This window comes from Phascolarctos cinereus, unplaced genomic scaffold (assembly GCF_003287225.1).
Source record: "Phascolarctos cinereus isolate Bilbo 61053 unplaced genomic scaffold, phaCin_HiC Scaffold_726;HRSCAF=1367, whole genome shotgun sequence".
Classification (NCBI taxonomy): domain Eukaryota; kingdom Metazoa; phylum Chordata; class Mammalia; order Diprotodontia; family Phascolarctidae; genus Phascolarctos; species Phascolarctos cinereus.
Window position 1 is genome coordinate 408247622 of NW_027556098.1, and position 23048 is coordinate 408270669.

The window sequence follows — 23048 nt, forward strand, 5'->3', positions numbered from 1 at the left end:
AATTATGGATTATTTTTTCCCATTCTTCAGGGTATAGGTCTTCTGGTGGTATAGCTAGATCAAGGGGTATGCACAATTTAGTAACTTTTGGGACATCATTCTAAATTGTTTTCCAGAATGACTGGACCAATTAAGACAGTTCCACCAAAAGAGCATCAATATGCTTGTTTTCATACAGCCCCTCCAGCTTTTGCCATTTTCCTTGTTAATCTGATGGGTTTGAAAACTGTCTACAGCCTTTGCCCACTTATTAATTGGGGAATGGCTTTTATTCTTATAAATTTGAATTAGTTCCTTACATATATTGGGAATGAGACCTTTATCAGAGAAACTTCCTGGAAAGATTTAACCCTTCTACCTCCTTCTGCAATTAACTATTTATCTGCTCATTTTAGCCACATTGCTTTTGTGCCAAAACTTAAAAATTTAGGTAATCAAAGTTGTCCATGTTATTTCCTGTCATTTTCTCTATTCCTGATTTGGTCATTAATTGTTCCTCATCCACAGACCCAAAATGTATTTTCCACCTTTCTTCAATCTATCATTCAAATAATAAACATTTATCCAGCAGCTACCATCTGCCAGGCACTGCTAAGTGCTGGAATACAAAAAGAGGAAAAAAAAAACCAGTCCATGCCCTTAGGAAATTCACAGTCCAGTGAGGGAGACAAGAGGGAAACAAATATGTATAAACTACCTCTATATAGGATAAATAGGAAATTAACAGACAGAAGGTATCCTGTAGAAGGTAGGATTTTATTTGGGACTTAAAAATGCCCAGAACATGCAAAAATGGGCAGGATAGAAGACAAAAATGGTAGGGATTTAATAGAAGCAGAAGAGATTAAGAAGAGGTTGCAAGAATATATGAAAGAACTATGCAAGAAAAATCTTTACATCACCAAAAACCATGATGGTGTGGCTACTGATCTATAGTCAGACATTCTGGAGAGTGAAGTCAAGTGAGCCTTCTGAACCACTGCTAACAATAAAGGTAGTGGATAGAATTCCACCTGAGCTATTCAAAATCCTAAAAGATGATGCTGTTAGAGTGCTGCATTCAATATGCCAGCAAATTTGGAAAACACGACCAGTTTGTAAAAGACCAGTTTACATCCCAATCCTAAAGAAAGGCAATGCCAGGGAATGTTCAAATTACCAAACGATTGTGCTCATTTCGAACACCAGTAAAATTATGCTTAAGATTCTGCAAACTAGGCTTCAGCAATACGTGAACTGAGAATTACCAGAAGAGCAGGCTGGTTTTCAAAGAGGCAGAGGAACTAGAGACCAAATTGCCAACATTTACTGGATTACAGAGAATGCAGGGGAGTTCCAGAAAAACATCTACTTCTGCTTCACTGACTACACTAAAGCCATTTTGTGTGGATCAGAACAAAATGCGACAAGTCCTCAAAGAGATGAGTACCAGATCATCTTACTTGTCTCCTGAGGAACCTATATTCAGGACAAAAAGCAACAATTATAATCAAATACAGAACAACTAAATTGCTTTAAGACTGGAAAAGGAGCATAACAAGGCTACGTATTGTTACCTTATTTAACTTATATACAGAGTACATCATGGGAAATACCTGGCTGGATGAATCAAAAGCTGGAATCAAGTTGCCAGAAAAAATCTCAACCATATAAGATATGCAGAAGATACCACTTTGATGGGAGTAAGCGAAGAATTAAGAAGCCTCTTGATGTGGGTGAAAGAGTGTAAAAGCTGGCCTGAAGCTTAACATCAAAAAAACTACAATCTTGGCAACTGGTTCCATCACTTCCTGGCAAATAGAAGGGCAAGAAATGGAAACAGTGACAGATTTTATATTCTTGGGTTCAAAGATCACTGCGGATGGCGACCCCTGCTCTTTCTCCCAGGGAACCCACAGAGTACCCTCTTGGCTGGGAGCAAACCCTCCTGGCTTGAGCAGAATCTAGCTAGGCTCTGCCTACTAATATGCAGAGCTGAAGGAGAAAGAGGGAAATGGATATGTGCCAGGACCTCTAAGATCCCTTCCTCCTCATTCTCTAGGATCTGAAGTCGAGAGAATGTTTTGTCTGAGGGATAAAAAAAGAACTTGAAACCACCCAAGGAGGAGGACCACTGCATCCTTTTTGCCATTCCCACATGAGAGGTGGAGCTTGGAAGTGGTGGGAGTGGGTCAGTTTTCAGTGAGCAGGAGAATGAACTCTCCACCTTCCCTCATCTTGGGAAGACCAGAGCCCAGCCTGGAGAGTGTCCCCCTCCCTTAAGAGTCTGTGTGGTCTCTCCTTGGTTACCTGCATCAGATGTCCATACCGGGTTCTAACAAAGCACTTCCCAACTGAGCCAACCACCTGTAGAGAGGACTGCTCAGTGCTGGGCAGCCGCCTACCCCCACCCCATTTCTTTTACTGCCATCCCAGACCCAAGGGGTCTTTTGCTCCTTGTTGTCAACTAGAGACTTCCCTCTGTTAACTCGGTCATTTGTGAGCCACCTTCCCACCCAGAAGACAGAGGGGTGATCCCTTTCCTCTGTTCCTCCCTGTCTCCCACCTTGATGAGTAAGGCTGTTTTCATGAGGTTATATCCACTGATGCTTTGATCAGAACATCTGAGTTTGTCCTTGACAGACACCTGGTCAGTTTGAGGGAAAGGTGCTAAGGGCCTGGAATTCTGGAGAGCTCCTCCATATCACCCCCTCAGTCCTCTCCTGGAAGAGGGGAAGGGAGGAGAGATCTAACTCTCTCCAGGGGTCCCAAGACCCATCTTGCCCAGATAACTCAATCACTACCTTTCTCTGAGTGTGATTGCGTGCCTGTATATGTGTCTTGTGCACATATCCCCTTATAGATTGTAAACTCCTTGAGAGAACAAAAACAATGTTTTCTTGTTTGACTTTGTATACTAGGTCTAGTACAGCGTCTGGTATATAAAGGCACCTAATCAGTGCTTTTGGTGTTGAATGGTGAGTTGAAGCACTCTGGCTAAAGATCCTTGGGGCCTGGAACTGAGACCTTCCCTGGTCTGGAACCTAGACCATTTCTTTGGTCTTTCTCAATCCCAGTTTCCTCATCTGGTGCCAAGGATGCTAATTCCTCCTTGGCCAAGAATACAGGTGGATTGGACTGTAGCTAGAAGACACACACATAAACACAGCAACATACACATGCAAGTGCACATGGCCTGCCCGTCTCACCTGGAAGAGCATGGCGTTTTGGTTCCCTAAAGCCTGCTCCTTCACTGTTGCTGACACACACATGGGATCAGCCATTATCACAGCCAGACGCAAATGCCTCTTGTAGCCCATGAAAGTGTCTGCAAGAGGGGAGGAAGGAGACAAGGATGGGCCAGCCGCTCAGAGACCCTCCTCCCAGCCACCTGCCAGGCTACCCACCATCTTCCCCCCAACCCAATTCCATTCCACTAGCCCTTGGGGTCCCCATTGGCCCATTCGCTTTTACAGGAAATTTTCGGAGAGACAAGGTAAATGGAGAAGCTGTAGGTGGCCCCCTTGTCCAGGTAGATGTATTCAGGCAGGTGATTCTGAGCATTCAATTTATAAAGCTTTTCATAGCCATCCATTTCAATGTGCACGCCATACATACTCTCAAAGTTACTGGCTTTATAGAAAAAGAAATCCTGCCAAGACCAGGGAGGGATTGGTCGGGCTCTGGAAACCTCCTGAAGATCCCATCAGCCCCCATAGCTCCAAGCATCCCAGAATCTCAAAAGCTGGAAAGGAACTTACAGGCCCAAAGAGGAATCCCCCTCCAAGGTATCTCCTCTCTCTACCGCCCCACCCCAACCTCACCCAGCTTTTCTCAGCTCTTCTACTGGAAAGCCCTGATAGTTAGAGAGTTTTCCCTAAATCTGCCTCTCTTCATCTTCCCTACCTCTCCTCCCTTTTCCTCCCAACTATTCCCAGTTTTGCTCTGTGAGGCAAAGCAGAATAACTTGAATCCCTCTTTCATACAACAGCCCTCTCAACATGAAATCCTGCTCTTCTGTCTCCAGCTAAGTCTTTTCTTGTCCAGGCTAAGCATGGCCGGTTCCTTCAACAGATTCTCCCACAGCATAACCTCCAGTGCCCTCATCTTCCTTCACGCCCTCCTCTAGACTATGGAAGTTTGTCAATGGCCTTGCAGAAATGTAGCATCCAGCACCAAACGTAACTGTCCAGGTGTAGTCTGACTGGTGCAGAGTACAAGTGGACTTCCTATCACCTCCCTGCTTTCTCTCTTAATGGAGTAAAGATGGCATTAGCATTCTTGCTGTCCCATCAAAAGGTAAATTCATACTGAGCTAGCAATCCACTAAGATCTAAGATCTTTTTTTCCTATGTGTAGCCACACCTTCCCCAGTTTATCCTTGGAACACCGACTTTCTGAACCCAAGTATTCAGACTTTACATTTATACTCTTTTGAATCGAATCATATTAGATTCAGTGCTGTGCTCTGAATGTTTTTAGTTCTGGAGGTTCCCAAAGTCGGCAATACTGCCGCAACGGGCCCTGCAATGATGAAGTTGGATGTAGTAGCATTGGGTGCAATTGGGAGGCATTGAATAAAAATAAGGGAGCGGTGGAAGCATAAGGAAAGAAGAAAAGAAAAGAAAATTTTGAAAAACCATTTGTACATGTTTCATCTGTTGTATAACAGAGTTAAAGTCATAGTGATTACATTATTTTCTAAATAAACACACAAAACGCAAGTTATAACCAATCAGTGGTCAAATTCACCAACAGGTCTTAATAAGCAAGCGCTGGGGGGCTGAGCATGTCTGGCATTGTTAGGAAATCCAGCATGTTATCAGCAGGAATATGTGCATGTAATGACGTGTTTATAATACAATACTATATGGTTATATGACAAGATATTGCACCAGCAAAATTTCAATGCAGAAAAAAACTCCACAGATTTACAATAAAATATTAAATTTAAGATGTGTCATTTATATTTATATATATATATATACATATATATATATATATTTTTTTTTAATTACACAAATTTTTTTTAAAAACTTTGGAGGGTTAAAGAAAGCAGATTTCCAAGGGGGCAATGAGTGATTTTTTTTTAAAGGAGGTAGTAAGCCAAATAAGTTTAGGAACCTCTGATTGTGTCATCCAGTGTGTAAGCTATCTTTTCTGTCACTTTCAGATTTAATTAGCATATTATGCCATGATCCAAGTGATTGATACAAATATTAACTAGCACAGAGCCCAGCACAGATCCTTAAAGACCTTCTGATGCCACACCAGCATCAAAGCATAAATGACTATATGTTTCAGGTCTTTCATGCAATGAGTTAGTTGTTCCTCTGGACTATGGTGTTACTGCTCTCAGGTCCCAGAGCCCCAGGGCCAGTGGCATGCTGGTAGATGGTTTAACAACTGGATCTCCAGTTGTAGTGTTTGCTGATTTCCAAGGTATAAATGCTCACCCTGAAAATTTAACAACCAGTTGTCCTGCAGCACACTGCTGAGAAACCTCTGGCCCCAATCCCACAATCCCTGCCCACACACTCCCATGACTTCCCTCCCACCTCCCTGCAGAAGAATGACCAGAGTGAGGAAAACAAAGCTGGGAGACTACTCCTGGCCATCCGTTTCACCTGATGTTGCTTCTTATCCTTCCACCAACGCCAGGTGGGGTCATGGACAGGATCCGCATAGGGCTAGAAAGGCAAGAGAGAAGGTACAGGCGGGTGCTGGGGAAGGAAACTCCTGGAGTTCTCCAACCACCCTCTCGCCTGCTTTGGACATTCCCTCCTGGATTCACCCATACATACCTTATCATATTTGGCATGCAGTGAGAGCAGGTGGTAGACAAGGCCCTGGTAGATGGCCAAAGAGACTTCAGTGTGGAAGCCAGACTCAAGAGTTCACAAAGGGTGGCTGTACGTGATACCGCTCCATTCGTGTGTATTGTTGTGGGTTGGGCAGGTCCCTCAGCTGCATCAGCTCAAAAGGGCAGGGGTTATTGTAGGACAGGGTCGCTGGGTACCTAGGAAGGACAGGGAGGGAAAGAGATTGGATTGGACTCCTGCCCTAGCCTGAGCAAAGCCCCCAGTTCCTTCCATCCACGTGCCATTTATCATCCATCCATCTAACTGTTCATCTATTTATCTAACCATTCTACCCATATATCTGAATGTTAATTGTCTATCCATTAATTTACCTATCCATTTACCTTTCTGCCCATTTATTCATCCATCCATATGCATATCACCCACCCATTAATTCATTCATATATCCACTCATGCATCCATTCACCCATCTATATATCTTTCCATCCATCTATCCATCCATCCATTCATCCATTAGTCCATATTTATTTATTCAGCAACCACTTGGTAAAATAAAAATGGTGATATAACATAGACTCTATTGCCAAACAGTTTACAGCAAAAGAATGGGATGAAAGGTCAAATGAAAAAACAGTTATGAAACAAGGTAAGGAGATCATTGTGAAGGAAGGTCTAGGCAAAGCATGAGAATAAATGGGGATGGGAAACAGTACTTTCATATAGTGGAGTCCCAGAAGCCTTTATGGAGAAGATGGCGCCTCAGCTATACATTCAAGGGCTCCTCAAGGTGACTTTGCAGGGGAGGGGCCCTCAGGGATTCTGGGCTCTAGCAACCTTTCCTTTATCCCCACCCCACCCCAACCACTCTATCATTTCTGATGGGCAGTTGGGTTCAGGCTCACTCACAGTTCAGTACTGATCTTATAGGTTGTGAGACTCAGCAGCTGATACACCAAGATTTGACTTACTGGCAGCAGCCTTGTCACCAGCTTCCCTTCCCCTTTCTTATTAATCAGGTAGACTAGCTGTGGAGGAAGGAGTTTAAAAGGAGGAGAGAGAGGGTCATTTCAGCCCTGTGTAGAAGGATTCCTTCTTGGGTGGCTAGGCCAGCTTGGGCGGTCTGCACGTTCTTTAAAGCTCACCTGCTGTGGACCCATGTTGTCATAGAAGATACTGACTGAGGTCTCGTTGGTTGAATATAGGCTTGAGGTCTGCATCTGGGAAAGGGTGAAAAGCATCTGCCAGCCATCTGATGGGTACAGACGATGCACCTTGAAGCTGCCTTCAACAATGAACCAGATCTGGGGGCCAAGAGCCCAGAAAGGACAAGGAGGGAGAAAGTGAGAAGGAACAGGAGCTTGAGGGCCCAGGCTGGGATCAGCTGCGGTGCTGGGAAGGAGGGTGCCCAGGGTGAGGGGAGTAGGAGCATTCAGGGCTATGCAAGGGAAGAGGAGCCCCCAGCGAAGGGCCTTGAGTTTAGGAAGGGGCAGAGAATAGGGAGGCAGAATCCATGGAGTGGTCAGGCCAACCTCCTGTTCCTCACCTCCTCGTTCTCAGTGACACAGATCACTTCGCCTTTGTAGGAGCTGGCCATGTACTTTATTGAGGACTCCTTGGGGAAATCATCCAGGTAAATGTAATTCTTATTGTCATAGCTGTGGGGGAAGGAGAGTGGAACTCAGGCTTGGTCAAGTATATCTGGGGAGAGGACCCCAAACAGCTCAGCCTCTCTCTACTTGCCCCCATGCAACCCCCTCCCTGCCCTTTATATCTCCAGCTCCCCAGGCTAAAGATTCAAGGAATCCAGGGTCTAATGTCCCTACTGGACAGATGGAGAAATATAGGGCTGGAATCATACAATGAGTCAGAGTGCTTGAACTTGAACTCAGGGCTCCTTTTGCTCTAGCCCACAGTCTCAGGGCACCTGCTGCCAGCATCTAGACTTAGTATTACATTTACAGACACTTAGAGATATCACTTCATTTTATATCCTCACAACCATCCGAGGAGGCAGGTGCTATTGTTCCCATCTTACAGATGAGGAAACTGAGGCTGAGGAACTTGCTGTGGGTTACACAGCTATTAAGTGTTTAAGGCTGGATTGGAACTCAGGTGTTCCTTACTGCAGGCCCACCATTCCATCCACTACCACCATCTCAATGTCTAGTCACTTAGATGACTTAGTCCACTGTGGGTGAAAGGAGGGCCGTAGCCGATTCCCAAAGGGAGCATGAGGGTAGAGGAAGAGGCTTCTGGTCCCCCAAAGCTCAGGTGGTCCCAGGTGTGCACATGGCTACTGGCCTGGATGCCCTTCCCCCACCTTCCCCTTTGCCCTCACTTCTGCAGAACAGCATTGCCCCAAATCAACAGCAGATGGGTGAAAGGGTTGTAGAAGAGACCCTTGGGCACCAGGGGATAGTGTACTCCTCCATGCCCAGCAGCGTCACAAAATCCATGTCATTAGCTGTCCAGGGATCCAGCATTGCTGTAGTGAATTCCCCCAGGTAACAGCCCCCTCCCCTCACCAGCATCTCAACCCCACTCACTCCCTAGACCCCAGCACTCCAGCCCGTGATCTTCCAGCCCAAACCACCTCTCTTTCCCTCCCCAGATTTCCCCAGGTATCTAGCCTTTTCATCCCCCTCAGTCTTTCAGGTCCCTCCACCTACCCAAGGGGATGAAAGGGGAAATTTGAAAGAGCAAGTTGACCGAATCCAAAAGGGAGCCTCTACGAACTGGTGAGTACTGTAAAATCTGGAAATGTGTCTTTTTGCCTTGAGGAAACTCCATGAGAAGCAAGAAAGTATTTTTCTCCATCTCATACACCACCCAGTGGAGCCAACACCCTGGGGCTGCAGGGAGGTAGCCAGGGCTGCTGGCCTGATGCTGTCCACTGGAGGCTGTTGGCACATCCAGGGAAAGACCCAGAGCCCCTTTGTGCACTGACAGCTTCCCAAATAGCCTCTGCCCATTACTCCTCCCCAAGCTGCAAGCATTCCAGAGAGCTCAGGACCTTCCCAGGTATGATGGCCTTCCCAGACCCCTAAACTCCCTGAGGTTCAGAAACTGGAAAGGACCTTAGAAGTCACTGAGTCCAACATCATCTTTTTACAGATGAGGGAGCTGAAGCCCGAGGATGGGGGAAGTGCCTTTCTCAAGGTCACAAAGCTGGTCAGTGGCAGATAGAGGACTGACCAAATCTAGCACTCTCTTTCCACTGTTCCTCCTTAGTCCTAGGCCCCAACACCACCCCTGAAGGGCTCCAGCACCACCTTATATCCATACCTTTCTGGATAGCACACATCGATCTCATTTTAGGCATCCTTTTAAAAGCCACTTTGCCATCTGGGGAAGGAGGGAGAAGTGGGGCATGAGGAGAGGAGTCAGCCCTAGGGTTAAGGCAGAGCAGCTTCCCTCTCACTCCCAGGCCTTAAGAGTGGTCCAGGATGAGCAGCCTCTAATCCCAGAGAGAGGGAATCCATAAGCATACCAAACCCAAAATGAGGTTGGGCATAGAGAGCCAGGAGGACTTCTCAGAAGGATGTGACGGCCCTGGTCCCTGATCTCAGACTAGTGTTTTCCGTTTCCTCTTTGGGTGTCACTGCTGAACCCCAGGCCCCCAGCCTTTCACACTTCTCGTACTGAGTCCCCCATTACTGTCCCCATGCAGTGGGATCTAACCCCAGTCCTTTTCAAGGAGTGGATTTAGTGACCAGCATGGCACTGCCCCCAGATCTTAGCACCCAGTTAGGTGGCAGCCAGGGGAAGAAGAAAGCTCATACCCCTGTGTCAGCCATCAGCACCAGAATCAAGACAAGATTATATAATGGCCTAGCATTCTTGGGACAAAAAAATAAGTTAAAAAAATTTGACACCTCTCTGCTTTGCGTGCCCTGGGCAAGCACCCCAACTATCTTGTCCTTGTTAAAGCTCTGTGCAACATTACTAACAAACTTGGGGACTGAATGAGGAAGCCTCCTTGCTCTACAACCCATTGATAGGATGTAAGATCCTCAAGGACAGGGGCTGTTTTGCTTTGTTTCTTTGTATCCCCAGCACCTATCCACCTATAGCAGTGGTAGGCCCACAGCAGGCACTTAATAGATGCTTGTGGGTCGATTGAGTGAGGCGTCACCTACAATATCCTGTCATGGAAGGAAAGCAGCAATCAGTCAGTCAATCTACAAGCACTTACTAAGCACTGAAAATCTGTCAGGCTATGTGCTAGGTGCTAGTGATATGAACACAAAGAATGGAGCAATCCCTGCCCTCAAGGAGCTTATATTCTACTGAGGGAAAAATCACATGCCCACACATGTGTATGTTGTCCAGTCATTTCACTGGTGCGCCTGTCTCTTCCTGGTCCCATTTGGGGTTTTCTTGGCAAAGATACCAGAGTAGTTTGCCATTTGCTTCTCCAGTTCAGTTTACAGATGAGGAAACTGAGGCAGACAGGGTGAAGTGCCTTGCCCAGGCTCACACAGCTAGGAAGTCTTAGAGGAGAGACTTCGATATTCATTAGGGAAATTGCTCTATAGTTTTCTTTCTCTGTTTTTGCTCTCCCTGGTTTGGAGATCAGAACCATATTTGTGACACAGAAGGAATTAGGTAGGGTTCTTTGTTGTCAATTTGTTCAAACAGGTTATATAATATTAGAATTGTTGTTTAAAGTTGGGTACTTATATCTGGTCTTTTTCCTCAGGGAGCTCATTTATGGCTAGTTCAATTTCTTTTTTTTGGGGGGGGTGAGGCAATTGGGATTAAGTGACTTGCCCAAGGTCACACAGCTAGTAAGTGTCAAGTGTTTGGTCTGAGTGCAGATTTGAACTCAGGTCCTCCTGACTTCAGGGCTGGTGCTCTATCCTCTGCACCACCTACCTGCCCCCTGAATTCTTTTTTTTCCAATATAAGGTTATTTAAACATTCTGTTTCCTGTTAATGTGGACAATTTATATTTTCATAAATATTTGTCCATTTCATTTAGATAATCAGTTTTATTGGGATATGACTGGGCAAAATAGCATCTAATCATTGCTTTAATTTCATTTTCATTGGTTACGTATTTGCCACGTTTTTCATTCTTGATACTGGTAATTTGGTATTTTTTAAAAAGCAAATTAAATATTGGTTCATCTATATTTTTCTCATAAAACTAGCTCCTAATTTTATTAGTTCTTTTTTTACTTTTAATTTTATTAATCTCTTCTTTGATTTTCAGGATTACATTTTTGCTGTTTAATTAGGAATTTTTAAATTGTTTTTCTACTTTTGCTTTTTTTTTTTAGGTTCAAGCACAATCCATTGATCTACTCTTTCTCTCTTTTATTAATGTAAGTATTCAGACATAAAATTCTCCTAAATCCTGCTTCAGCTGCAACCTACAAATTTTGCTATGTCATCTCCTTACTGTCATCATCTTGAATGAAATTATTCTATGATTTGTTCTTTGACTCACCCATTCTTTAATATTAGATTATTTACTTTCCAATTTGTTTTAATCTATACCTCCAAGGTCCTTTATGGAAAGTAATTTTTATTGCATTGTATAGTGGGAGCCAGGGCCTGGGAACAAGACCTTGAGTCTCACAGTTAATTAAACTACCTTGAATGAATATAAACAGGAAAAGACGCTCTAACTAGCTCATAGGAACAAACACTTTCTCACATGATGCTGGGCCATCCCTTGCCCTATGCCATCTTTGTTCTGTTTCTATATAATAACTGACCTAGCCTAAGGGTAATGCAAGGATCCACTGTGCAGTCTTCATGCTGCCAAGGACTAGTCCTGTGAATAAATCCCACCAATTAACCAATTAACCCTAATAAACCTACATCTATATTCCCTATGCTGGCATAGGGATGACCTTTCTCTGGTAACTCTGGTAATCTCTCAAAGGGTCTACTACCCTACATTAGGCATAATCAGGGCAACCGTTTCTTTGAATACATCTTGTGTCCTGACAGTTGACACAGTCAGTAGGATAGCATGTCCATACCCCCTGCTACAAATCTTGCGTTATGTGCATTATGATTCAAAAAGCGTGTATTCAATATTTCTGCCTTTCTGAATTTGTTTCTGGATTTATGCCCTAATACATTGTCAATTTTTGTGAAGGTGTCATGTACACACACAAATGGTATACTCGTCTATCCCTATTCAATATTCTCCATATCTTTTCTAAAATGCTATTCATCTTAACTTCTCTTTTATTTTATGGTTAGATTTATCTAGGTCTGTGAGAAGTAAATAGAGGTCCCCCACTATTATAGTTTTACTGTCTATTTCCTCTTATAATTCATTTGACTTTTAAGAATTTGGATAAAAAGGGGCAGCTAGGTGACACAGTGGGTAGAGCTCCAGCCCTGGAATCAGGAGGACCCGAGTTCAAATCTGGTCTCAGACACTTGACACTTACTAGCTGTGTGACCCTGGGCAAGTGACTTAACCCTGATCCCCTCACCAAAAAACAAAACCAAAAAATTTGGATAAAAAAATAACAGGGATGCCATGCCATATGTGCCATGCATATATTTTCAGTATCAATATTAATTCATTGTTACCTTCAGCAATGATATCTTTTAGCAAAATGTAGTTTCCCTGACTAAAGATCTATTTATATTTTTACCTTATCTCAGTTCAAGATTGCTACCCCTTCCTTTTTTTTTAACTTCTGCTGAAGCATAAGATTCTGCTGCATTCCCTTATTTTAACTCTTTGTGTGTCTTTCTGTTTCAAGTGTGTCTCTTTTAAACAACATATTGTTAGGTTCTTGTTTTAATGCATTGTGATATCCTCTTACATTTTATGGGTGAGTTCATCCTATTCACATTCACAATTATGCTTCCTAAATGCGTATTTTCCCCCAACCTATTCTCTTCTATTTATTCTTCTAATTTTTTTTTACTCTGTTCCCTTCTAAACCACTACCTACCTCAAACTACTTTCCCTCTTATCATAACTACCCCTTTTTCTCATAGTCCCTTCCCCTCCTACTTCTCTGTTGGGTAAGATGAATTTCTATACCCAATTGTTTGTGGGACACACACACACAGACACACACACACACACACACACACACACACACACACATATATACATACATATATACATATATGTGTATATTTGCATATATATAATACATATACGGATATACACACATATATATTTATTTGTGTGTGTGTGTGTATTCTTCCCTCTTTAAACCAGTTCAGATAAGAATTAGGTTAAAGCATTGACAGGCTACTCTAGCCGCCTATTTTCCCCTTCATTGTAAAAACTCTACCTTGAGCACCTCTTTTATGTCAGATAATTTTCCTTCTCACGGTGCATCCCTCTTTCTCACTCTTCCATTTTTTTTTGAGATCATCCCAACAAAACAGACTCACACCCATGCCCTCTGTCTAAGTAGATTATTTCTAACTGCTGTAATGATTACCAAGTTTTTAGGGGTTGCTTACATGTATCAGCTTCCCATTTGGGAATATAAACAGTTTAATTTTATTAAGTTCCCCTATGGTGCCTCACTCATGTTACCTTTTTATGCATATCTTGAGTCTTATGTTTGAATATTGTATTTCCTATTCAGCTCAAGTCTTTTTATTAGGAATGTTTGGAAGTTTTTTACTGCATTAAAATTCTTTTTTTCCCTTGTAAGATTATGCTTAGTTATTCTGGGTAGGTTATTCTTGGGTATTGTAATCCTAGCTTCTTACCTTCTGGAATACCACATGCCCAGCCCTCCACTTCTTTATCATGGTAGTTGCTAAATCTCATGCGATCCTAACTGTGCTTCTATGATATTTGAAATGTTTCTTTCTGGCTGCTTTTAGTATTTTCTTCTTGACCTGAGAACTCTGGCATTGGACTATAAGATTCCTGAGAGTTTACACGTTGAGACCACTTTTGAGAGGTGAGCAATGGATCCTTTCAATTTCTATTTTGCCCTCTGGTTCTATGATATCTTATGTCTTAGCTCTTTTTTTTTTTTAAATCACAGTTTTTGGGTAATGCAATAATTTTTAAATGATCTCATCTTCGGTATTTTACAGGACAATTATTTTTCCTGCGAGCTATTCCACATTTTCCTCTATTTTGTGTGTGTGTGTGTGTGTGTGTGAGGCAATCAGGGTTAAGTGACTTGCCCAGGATCACACAGCTAGTAAGTGTCAAGGGTCTGAGGCTGGATTTGAACTCCAGTTCTCTTGACTCCAAGGCCTGTGCCACCTAACTGTCCCAATTTTTTCAATCTTTTAATTTTTTTTTGCTCTTTTTAGATGTCACATGGAGACATTAGCATCCAGTTGACCAATTCTAATTTTTAAGGCTTTTTTCCTTCATTGTGGTTTTATAGCTGCTTTTTTTTTTAATCATTTGACCAATTCTGAATTTTAAAGAGTTATTTTTTTCAGCATTTTTAGGGCTTCTTTTACCAAGTTGTTCTCTTTTCATAATTTTCTAGCACCGCTCTCATTGCTTTTCCGTTTTTTCCTCTGTCAAATGATTTTTAAAACCTTTAAAAAATATATTATTTCTAGGAATTATTAGGACTGTGCCCACTCTACATTTTTCTTGGAGGCTTTGCTTACAGATATGTTGAAGCCATGGTCTTTTGTGTTTTTGTCTTTAGCTTTCCTGTCACCACAGATTTTTATAATCAAGGTTTTTTTAATTGTTTGCTCATTTTCTAGCCTATTTCTTGACTTTCGACTTTTAGAGTTGGGCTCTGCTCCCCTCTGGGATGGGTGTCTGTGTGAGAGGGTGACTGGACTGAGCTTCAGGCTTTTATGTCATGCTGCTTTCATGGCTAGATCTGGAGGGGTGGGGCTATAAATTTTGGGTGCTTCCAAGGGTATTGTGATCTAGCGTGAGCTCTGGTCATGACCCTCCTCCTGGTTTGTGCTCTGGTTGCTTCCTAGGTAGGACCCCCAGCTTCTTTACAACTGTAAGGACTCCTATCTACCCTGGAACTACAACTTGGAACTGTGTAATGGGCAATGGAGTTGCCAAATGGTTCTTGGTTCTAAACCCACTGCTAGTATAGAGGTCCCATGCACATTTTTTCCTGACCAGCTATTCAGTACCCTTATTGTCTTCTGGGTGCTAAGTATTCCCAGTACCTGTTGCTGTTGCTGGTGCTGCTGCTGTGTTTACAGGACCCACAGTTGGTGTTGCTTCCATCATGATGTACCCCCAGCCAGCCCCCACCCCAGGAGTCTGCAGACTTCTCTCTAGCTTCCTAAGTCACCTGGGGCTGGAAAAATGACTCACTGTGACTTTTTGTTGGTTATTCCACTTAAAATTTAATTTGATGCATTTTTGAAAATCGTTTAGTGGAGGGACAGCTAGGTGGCACAGTGGATGGAGCACCGGCCTTCTATAGAGTCAGGAGGACCTGAGTTCAAATCTGGCCTCAGAAACTTGACACTTACTAGCTGTGTGACCCTGGGCAAGTCACTTAACCCTGACTGACTCACTAAAAAACAAAACAAAACAAAACACAAAAGAAAGAAAAGAAAAAAAAAGAAAATTGTTCAATGGGGAATATTGGGAGTGCTCAGGAATAAAAGCTCACTTTACTCTTCCATCCCTGCTCTGCCTCTCTACACTATCTTATTCGGTGATCTCTCATTACGTGCTACAGGTACAATCATCATTCCTGTGAAGATGACTCCCAAATTGGTATACTGTATCAAGCCCTAGCCTCTCTCCAAAACACCAGGCCCACATCACCAACTACTTTGCTAGACATCTCTATCTTGATGCCCAATGCACATCTTAATGCACCCCAAATTCAAAATGAAACTTGTTCTTTTTCCCCAGAAACCCACCCTCCCCTAAATTTCCTTGTTTCTGTTATGGATACCATCATCCTTCCAGTCCCCTTGACTCACAAATCTGAAATTATCCTTGTTTCTTCTCTCTTCCTTCTCTCTTCTATCCAAGCAGTCACCAAGTCTTATCTCCATGTCTCTCAAATCCATCCCCTTCTCTTTACCTCCTTGTTCCATATACCGTGGTGTTCAGGCTCTCACCACCTTTGCCTAGACTATTGTAACAGGCTCTTGACTGGTCTCTCTGCTTCTGGGATCTCCCCTCTCCAATTCATCCCCCACACAGCTGCCACATTAATATTCTTAAAGCACAGGTCCCACCAGGTCATACTCCTACTCAAAAATCACAGAATTTTCATCCCCATTGCCTCCAGAATAAAATACACACTCCTCAATCGGGCATTTAAAGACCTTTGAAGTTTTCTCCAAACTAACTCTCCAGGCTTATTTCTAATTACTCCTTTTCCATCAATTAACCATCCCAGGTCAAAATTAGAAGTACCAATATTCCATCTACCAACTCTGTGTCTTGCAAAGAATGTCCCACACTGAGGTGCCACCTCCTGTACCCTCTCATTAAGGCTCTCTCCCCTCAATTTATTTTACATTTGCATATATATGTAATGTATCCCCAAATTGAATGCAGGAGCCAATTTTCATTTTCTCATGGGCATTTCAAACTCAAAATGAAACTTAGGACAGATCTCAGCTGAAATGGACTTCATAGGCCATCTAGTGCAACCCCTTCATTTATAGATGAGGAAAGTGAGACCCAGGCAGAGAGACTTGTTCAAGGTCACGCAGGCAATAAATGACAGAAGTGATACATTGTACGTTCGAAGCAGGTTAAAACATTAGAAGGACATCAATTGATGCAAAAATTATTTTTTATGTTTTGCTATAGTTCTTATCTGTGCAAATGCATTTTAAATACTAATATTTTTAAGCAGATATTATGATTTCACTTTGAATTAAATTTTTCATCCTACTGCCTTGATTTGCTTTGCCCTTATGGATTAAAAAAATGCACTGTTACCATCGAGGCAGCTTGGTCTTTGGAGGTACTCCAAAGTTCCCATCCTTAGTAAACATGTATTCGAATAGAGGTAAAAGAAGTGTAAGGCTCCAGAAAAGGAGGACCTGACAGAACCTTGGGTCACACATCACCACCCCACAGTTTTAGGAGCTGGGAGTCCCTTTTCAGAGAAAGGAAGCTGAAGGAGGCTACCTGTGATGACCCCAAAGTAGAAGCCCTCCTGATCACCTCCAGCCAAGGCCAGGATGTACTCAGGCCATGGTTGTGGAATTCCACAGGACAAAGTTTCTTGATACGGTGACTATGCAAGACTTGGACCCAATTGCCTGGGGAGAGGTAAGGCATTTCTCAGGGCTGGTATTCTCCACCCTCCACTCCTCCAAAACTTGCATCCCCTCATTCTTCCAGTGGGAAGCTAAATCACAGAAACTCCTCAGAACCATCTGAGAATGGCTTAGCTTTCCTCAGGAAGCCTCTATAACCTCCCCAAGATTGCTGTTGAAAAAGCAACCTGCCTCCCTCCCACATACACACCCCTAGTTGTGCCCCTCTCTCGGGCTCTCAGATATTATAGATTCTCTGCTTAAGTCATGACCCTGTATGGGCTCTAAGACAAAGGAAGGAACTTGGCCTTGTGTAAATTCTGGGCAGTCTGATGAGCTCCCCTAATAATTAGATAAGCCATCAGGGAGAGAGGCAAGCCCTTGGGGTTCCTCCTCACGGAGAGAGTGGGCATGCCCAGTAGCCATCCCCTGTCTTCTTCATAAGGTGCCCATAGACATGCCCGCTCTCTCCCTGGAAGGACACCCATCAGACTTCCCAAAGGTTCACTCCTGTAAACCAATCAAACTGGTCCTCAAACTCTCTGAATCATTCTTCCCTTCATCACCCCAGCTGGCTCTTCCTCAGCATCTGGTTCAAGGCTCTGCATTCTATGGTCTCTTAGATCATCATTCTCCTTTGTGGGGAAGTCAGACCCCAGAATCAGAGAAGCCAGTCTGACCAGAGTGGGGAGGGGGAGAGGCTGGATCTAGGAGGGAGGGCCCAATCCCTACTCTCACAGTTCTTCCCATCCCCAGCTTCTCACTGGTTGCTTTTTGAGGAAAGTGGGAGTAGTTGCCGGTGAAATAGTAGACAAGTTGGTTCTGTCGGATGAAGAGGACACTTTCAGTGGAGATGGTGTCAAAGATGGAGGCCGTGAAGTGCTCCTGAGGGCATTGAAGAGAGCCCAGCCAGCAGCTATCGATATTCAGCTGAGACAACCAGGGCACGAATGGAGATTCACAGGATCGAGGACAGGAAGAAGACTTAGAGGTCATGTAGGCCACCACAGCCCCCTCCTTTATAAAGATACTGAAGTCTCAAAGGAGTAACAATGAAGAGACTTGACCAAGGGACTTGGCAACTAAGAGGCAAAATGGAGGCTGGAACCCAGCTCCCTCCCCATTTCTCCCCCACAATCCCTACCGCACACCATGCCATGGTGCCTCGTTGGCAGAGGGATGAGGCCACGTGCCCCTTGGCTTAGGTGAGGTCTTGCGACACCCCACTCCTGGGCATCAGTATCTCCTTCCCTCCCTCCCTTCCCAAGTCTAGAGAATGTCCACTCTTGCCCACTCTCCATCCCCACAGTCAGCTGCCACTCAGCCTCCCTCACCTCCACCAGGGAGATTTCCCTGAAGCTGGAGTCAGAGATGAGAATCATCTTCTCCTCTGGAATACCCCCAAGGATGAGCACAGGAGCCTGGTCCACTGTAGCCCAGACAGGCCTAGATGGTGCATTGATGAAGTGCCTGTGGGTCATGGCCATGACCTAAGGGGAGAGGTCCAAGGGACACAATGGGAGAAGAAAGGAAGAGATGCTGGCTTCCCCCATCTTAGCCAGGAGGCTCAGTTAAGAGAATCAGCTTCCCCCCACACCATGCCTCTCAGCCTTTCTCCCATCCCCTTTCCCTACTTGTTCTCACCTTATTTCCCAGGGTAAAGATCAGTTTGTCCTTGTCTTTTTTTAGAAACCCATTGATATTTATCATGTACCTGCAGAAGGAGGGGGAATAGCCTTCTAGTCTCCTGCCAGACCCAATGGAGACTTCTCACCCCTCACCCTAACTTGATGCCCAAACACTGCCCCTCTCAGGCCTCAGGTCCCTGGCCCTGAACAGGAGGCAACCTGGTGTAATAAGAACACTGAATTTGAATTCAGAGGACCTGGGTTGAAATCCTGCCTTTGACACCTAGGACTTCTGTGACCTTAGATACTGCCACCTTGGCTCTGCCCCTCTATGGTATCTCAGTTGGTGATCTCTCATTGGTTGCCATGGGCTCAATCATCATTTCTGTGAAGATGCCTTGCAGAGCTAAGCCCCTCCCAGGGCCTCAGTTTTCTCATCTGTAAAATGAAGGGTTTGGACTCCATGGCCTCTGAGCTTTCCCAGGTGAAGTATTCTATAATCTGTGATCCTTTTTATTTTTCTTTTTAGTGAGGCAATCAGGGTTAAGCGACTTGCCCAGGGTCACACTGCTAGTAAGTTTCAAGTGTATAAGGGATCCTTCTCTTTTAATCCAACTCAATTCAACAAACATTTATTGGTCACCCGCCATGTACTAAGCCCTCAAAGAGCTTATATTCTACTCATCTTTACTTAGCCTGCCTGGGCCTCAGTTTTCTCATCTGTAAAATGGGGCTGGGAGTAGTCGATTGGTCTAGGTAAGCTCTTGGGTCAATTTTGGTTTTGAGATTCTGCTTACTTGGTCTAGCCCTCTGTCTACAAACCAGATCCTGGCTCTGCTGTCAGCGAGTTCAACTGTGCCTTCCGCCATCCCCCATTGCCCACAAAGATGCCCGGGACTCCACTCACCTGGTGTTACCAATGAGTTCCCCCACTTGGTTGCTGGAGATTTTGACTTCCATCACTACAGTACCATTCTTCATGGGCATCGGGGTATACCAATTCATGACACAGGCTTCCTCAGCCAAGCAGGACACTGGTAAGTATGGGATGAAATGAGGAGGGCACAGGGCTGGAGGCTACCCTTACCCAGACAGCACTGCCTCACCTTCCCTCCTTACTAGAACCCTACTGAGGGACTGGGGCCCTGGTGCAGGGTGCCAGACCTCAGGGTGGGCTATGCCTTCTTCCCCTCTCCCATAGATGGGGGTCCTTAGGGATCATTAGCATGGTCTAACAGGCCAGGTTTCTGAGGGATGGGCCACTGTACCCTACTCAAACACAACTGAACCCAAGTGTGAAAAGTGGGCAAAAGGGGAAAGCCCAAGGTGGCCAGCTAGTGTGGGGATTCTAAGGTCTTTGTGACCTGCAGGTGAACTCTTGACTAGGCAGCAGGGGCCTCCGGGTGCCCCAGGTGAGTGTCCAGGGATTTGGACCTCACAAGGCCTGATACTCAGACTTCCTCCCTATGCCCATCCATTCCCCAGGTGCTGAACTAGCTAAGGAGAGGTCTACTCCTCATCTTGTCCAACTTCTTGGCAAGAACCCTCTGGCAGCCTCCTTCTCCAAGACATTGTCCTTCCTAACCCCTGGTGCCCAGCCCATTGTTGGGGAGGACCCTCACCAAGACTTCTGAATGGTGCCCCCTTCATCTCGATTTGCAATCTCTCTGCTTTCCATCTCCGGAAATTCACGGGGGCATAGAAGGTGACCAGCACAATGGGGATGAGGCCCTTAAGGTGGCCTCCACGGACAAAGGCTTCTGAATTCTGAGTGTAGGCCAAAGACGGAGTGGCACTGACCAGTCTATGAGCATGGCCAGACCACCCCCCCATCCCACCCACTGTGTGCCTAGGCCTGGGCCTTGACGTTAGGGAAAGGCCTCTGACCCTCCCTATCTGAATGAACGGGGTAGGGAGCTGGGGCAGAGAACAGAACTCTGCCAGGCAAGAATCCAGGGCATTAATCCTGGCTTCATTCCTGGAAGCTGGAGAGAAACTAAAGATAAGAAAGTACCCTGTGGGAATAAAGGCACCAGCACCATCTTGAAGGCTAGGTGAGCCCTCCAGGAGCCAAGTTCCCTACTGGGATCCCCGGGGACCCGTGTCTTCCTTATCAACAGGAGTCCTCCTACACAACCAACCTCCCTGGAAAGGCCACACAGGAACTGACCTCTAGGGATAGAGTTTCCCATCTGCCAGGGGAGACAACATTCCCCTCCCTCGGCCTCCAGGGAATCTTCCAAGGTCTCTCCATTTTGGGAGTAGCTGAGGATTTGAATATGGAAATAGGTTGGATTGGGGAAGCAGGGATGGCAGGGTCCAGAAGCTCCTTTGGGAGGGTGGGGGAGCTGGGTAGGAAGAGGAGGGAAGATGCTGGGGAGCAGGAAGCCAAGCTCTGATGGGAAGGTCCCCCAAGGATGGTTTGGGTGAGCTAGAGGCCACCCTCCCTGATTCATCCTAAGATGATTCCCCACCCCTCAGGAACCTTCACTGATCCCTCCCTAAATCTGGACTTTCCCCTCCACCTACCCTGTGACTGTATGCCCACCTGGTTCTATTCCTCCCTCCTCATTCTCCACCCCTCCCTCACCTCTCCAGGGCAGGTGAAGTTAATCTTCAGGAAGTAAGGGAAGCCCCAGTATGTCTGAAGATAAGGGATACATCCAGTTCAGGGCGATCACCCTGACCTCCCCCCCCAACACACACACACACACACACACACACACACACACACACACACACACACACACACACACCCACTCTCTCTCTCTCTCTCTCTCTCTCTCTCTCTCTCTCTCTCTCTCTCTCTCTCTCTCTCCCTCCCTCCCTCCCTCCCTCCCTCCCTCCCTCCCTCCCTCTCTCTCTCTCTCTCTCTCTCTCTCTCTCTCTCTCTCTCTCTCTCTCTCTCTCTCTCTCTTCCCTTCCCACCCTCTTCCACAAGCCCCAGGGCAAGGGATATCCAAGGCTCTGGGAGGGTGTCCTGAAGACTGGAAAAGAGCAGGCACCAAAGAAAGGCTACAATGACAGACAGATGGAAAGACAAAGGGATAGATGAACGGGAGGAGGGATGAAAGGGTAGAATGGAAGGAGAGATGGAAGAAGAGAGATGAGATTGAGATTTGGAAGGGACTTAAAGGCCGTCTTATTCAACCTCCTTGCTTCACAAGTGAAGAAACTGAGGCCAAGAGAGGTAAAAGGGACTTGTTCGCCCAAGAAGAGACCAGGGTGGACACACAGGAGCCAAGTGGAATGGATGGAAGCCTGGAGGGTCAGAGGACAGTTGGAAAGATGGCAAGCCAGAGAGGGATGGGTGGGCAGCTAGGAGGATGCTGTGGAAGGGACAGACAGCATAGGTGGGGGAAAGGCCAGAGGGACAGCTGGGCCAGGCATCTACCTTTTCATGGTCAATCGGTGAATCCCCTAGCTCCCCGAAGTATCTGTTGACATCGGAAACTGGTTCTTGGTTGAAAAACCTTTCACTGCCCTTTCCCAAGGCCTGGTACTTGTTGAGCACCACTCGCCATTGGCAGGTTTCTTCCAGCTGTTCCCGCAGCTGGACTGGTGCCAGCAAGAGCAGTAGCAGTAGTAGGGACACCATTAGGGTGGGGAGTCCAGAGCTGCGGAGCCCAGGCAAGGAGTCATGGGTGGAAACCAGGGAAGTGGAGGGGCATCTTCTGATGGGAGGGTCCCCCAAGGATGGTTTGGGTGAGCTAGAGGTCACCCTCCCTGATTCATCCTAAGATGATTCCCCACCCCTCAGGAACCTTCACTGATCCCTCCCTAAATCTGGATTTTCCCCTCCACCTACCCTGTGACTGTATGCCCACCTGGTTCTATTCCTCCCTCCTCATTCTCCACCCCTCCCTCACCTCTCCAGGGCAGGTGAAGTTAATCTTCAGGAAGTAAGGGAAGCCCCAGTCCACCTGAAAATAAGGGATACATTCAGCTCAGGGTGATCACCCTGACACCTCCCCCCACACACACACACTCCCCTTGTTCTGCTATTCCCCTCTTCCCTTTCCACTGCCTTCCACAAACCCCAGGACAAGCGATATCCAAGGCTCTAGGAGGATGTCATGAAGACTTGAAAGGAACAGGCACCAGTGAAAGGATACAGTGACTGACAGATGGAAAAACAGAGAGATAGATGCACCTCCACGCACCCGAACGAACATCCTTTCCTTTCCTTCCTCTTTCCCTTTTCCTTTCCTCTTTCCTCTCCCTCGGTCACATAGGGTACATTTTCCTTACCTTCTGGCACTCTGCGCAATTGGGGAAACTAAGCCAGTGACAAGGATTTATTTGCTCCAGGCGACCGGAGGAAGGTGAGGGAGGGGTTCTCTGGGCCCTAAGAGTCACCCTGCCTAGCTCTCCCTAAACCCCGCCCCTCCCTCTAGGCCTATTCTCACCCCACCCCTGCTTCTACCTT

General features: G+C 45.6%; 1 protein-coding gene across 1 annotated transcript; it reads right to left on the reverse strand.

The window, feature by feature from the left end:
- Window positions 1-9: 9 nt before the first annotated feature.
- LOC110198266 (cation channel sperm-associated auxiliary subunit gamma-like) lies at window positions 10-22334 on the reverse strand. The gene is given in 25 exon segments (XM_020972462.2): window positions 10-54; window positions 2290-2346; window positions 2546-2626; window positions 3189-3307; window positions 3448-3631; window positions 5607-5669; window positions 5784-5870; window positions 5872-5990; window positions 6636-6640; window positions 6708-6826; window positions 6944-7102; window positions 7345-7456; window positions 8140-8221; window positions 8224-8265; window positions 8471-8653; window positions 9087-9146; window positions 16861-16923; window positions 16926-16994; window positions 17756-17921; window positions 18326-18481; window positions 18636-18705; window positions 19527-19653; window positions 20242-20386; window positions 21210-21263; window positions 22014-22334. Coding segments are annotated over 25 exon segments (2571 nt in total). The 5' UTR covers window positions 22218-22334.
- Between the last annotated feature and the right edge of the window lie 714 nt (window positions 22335-23048).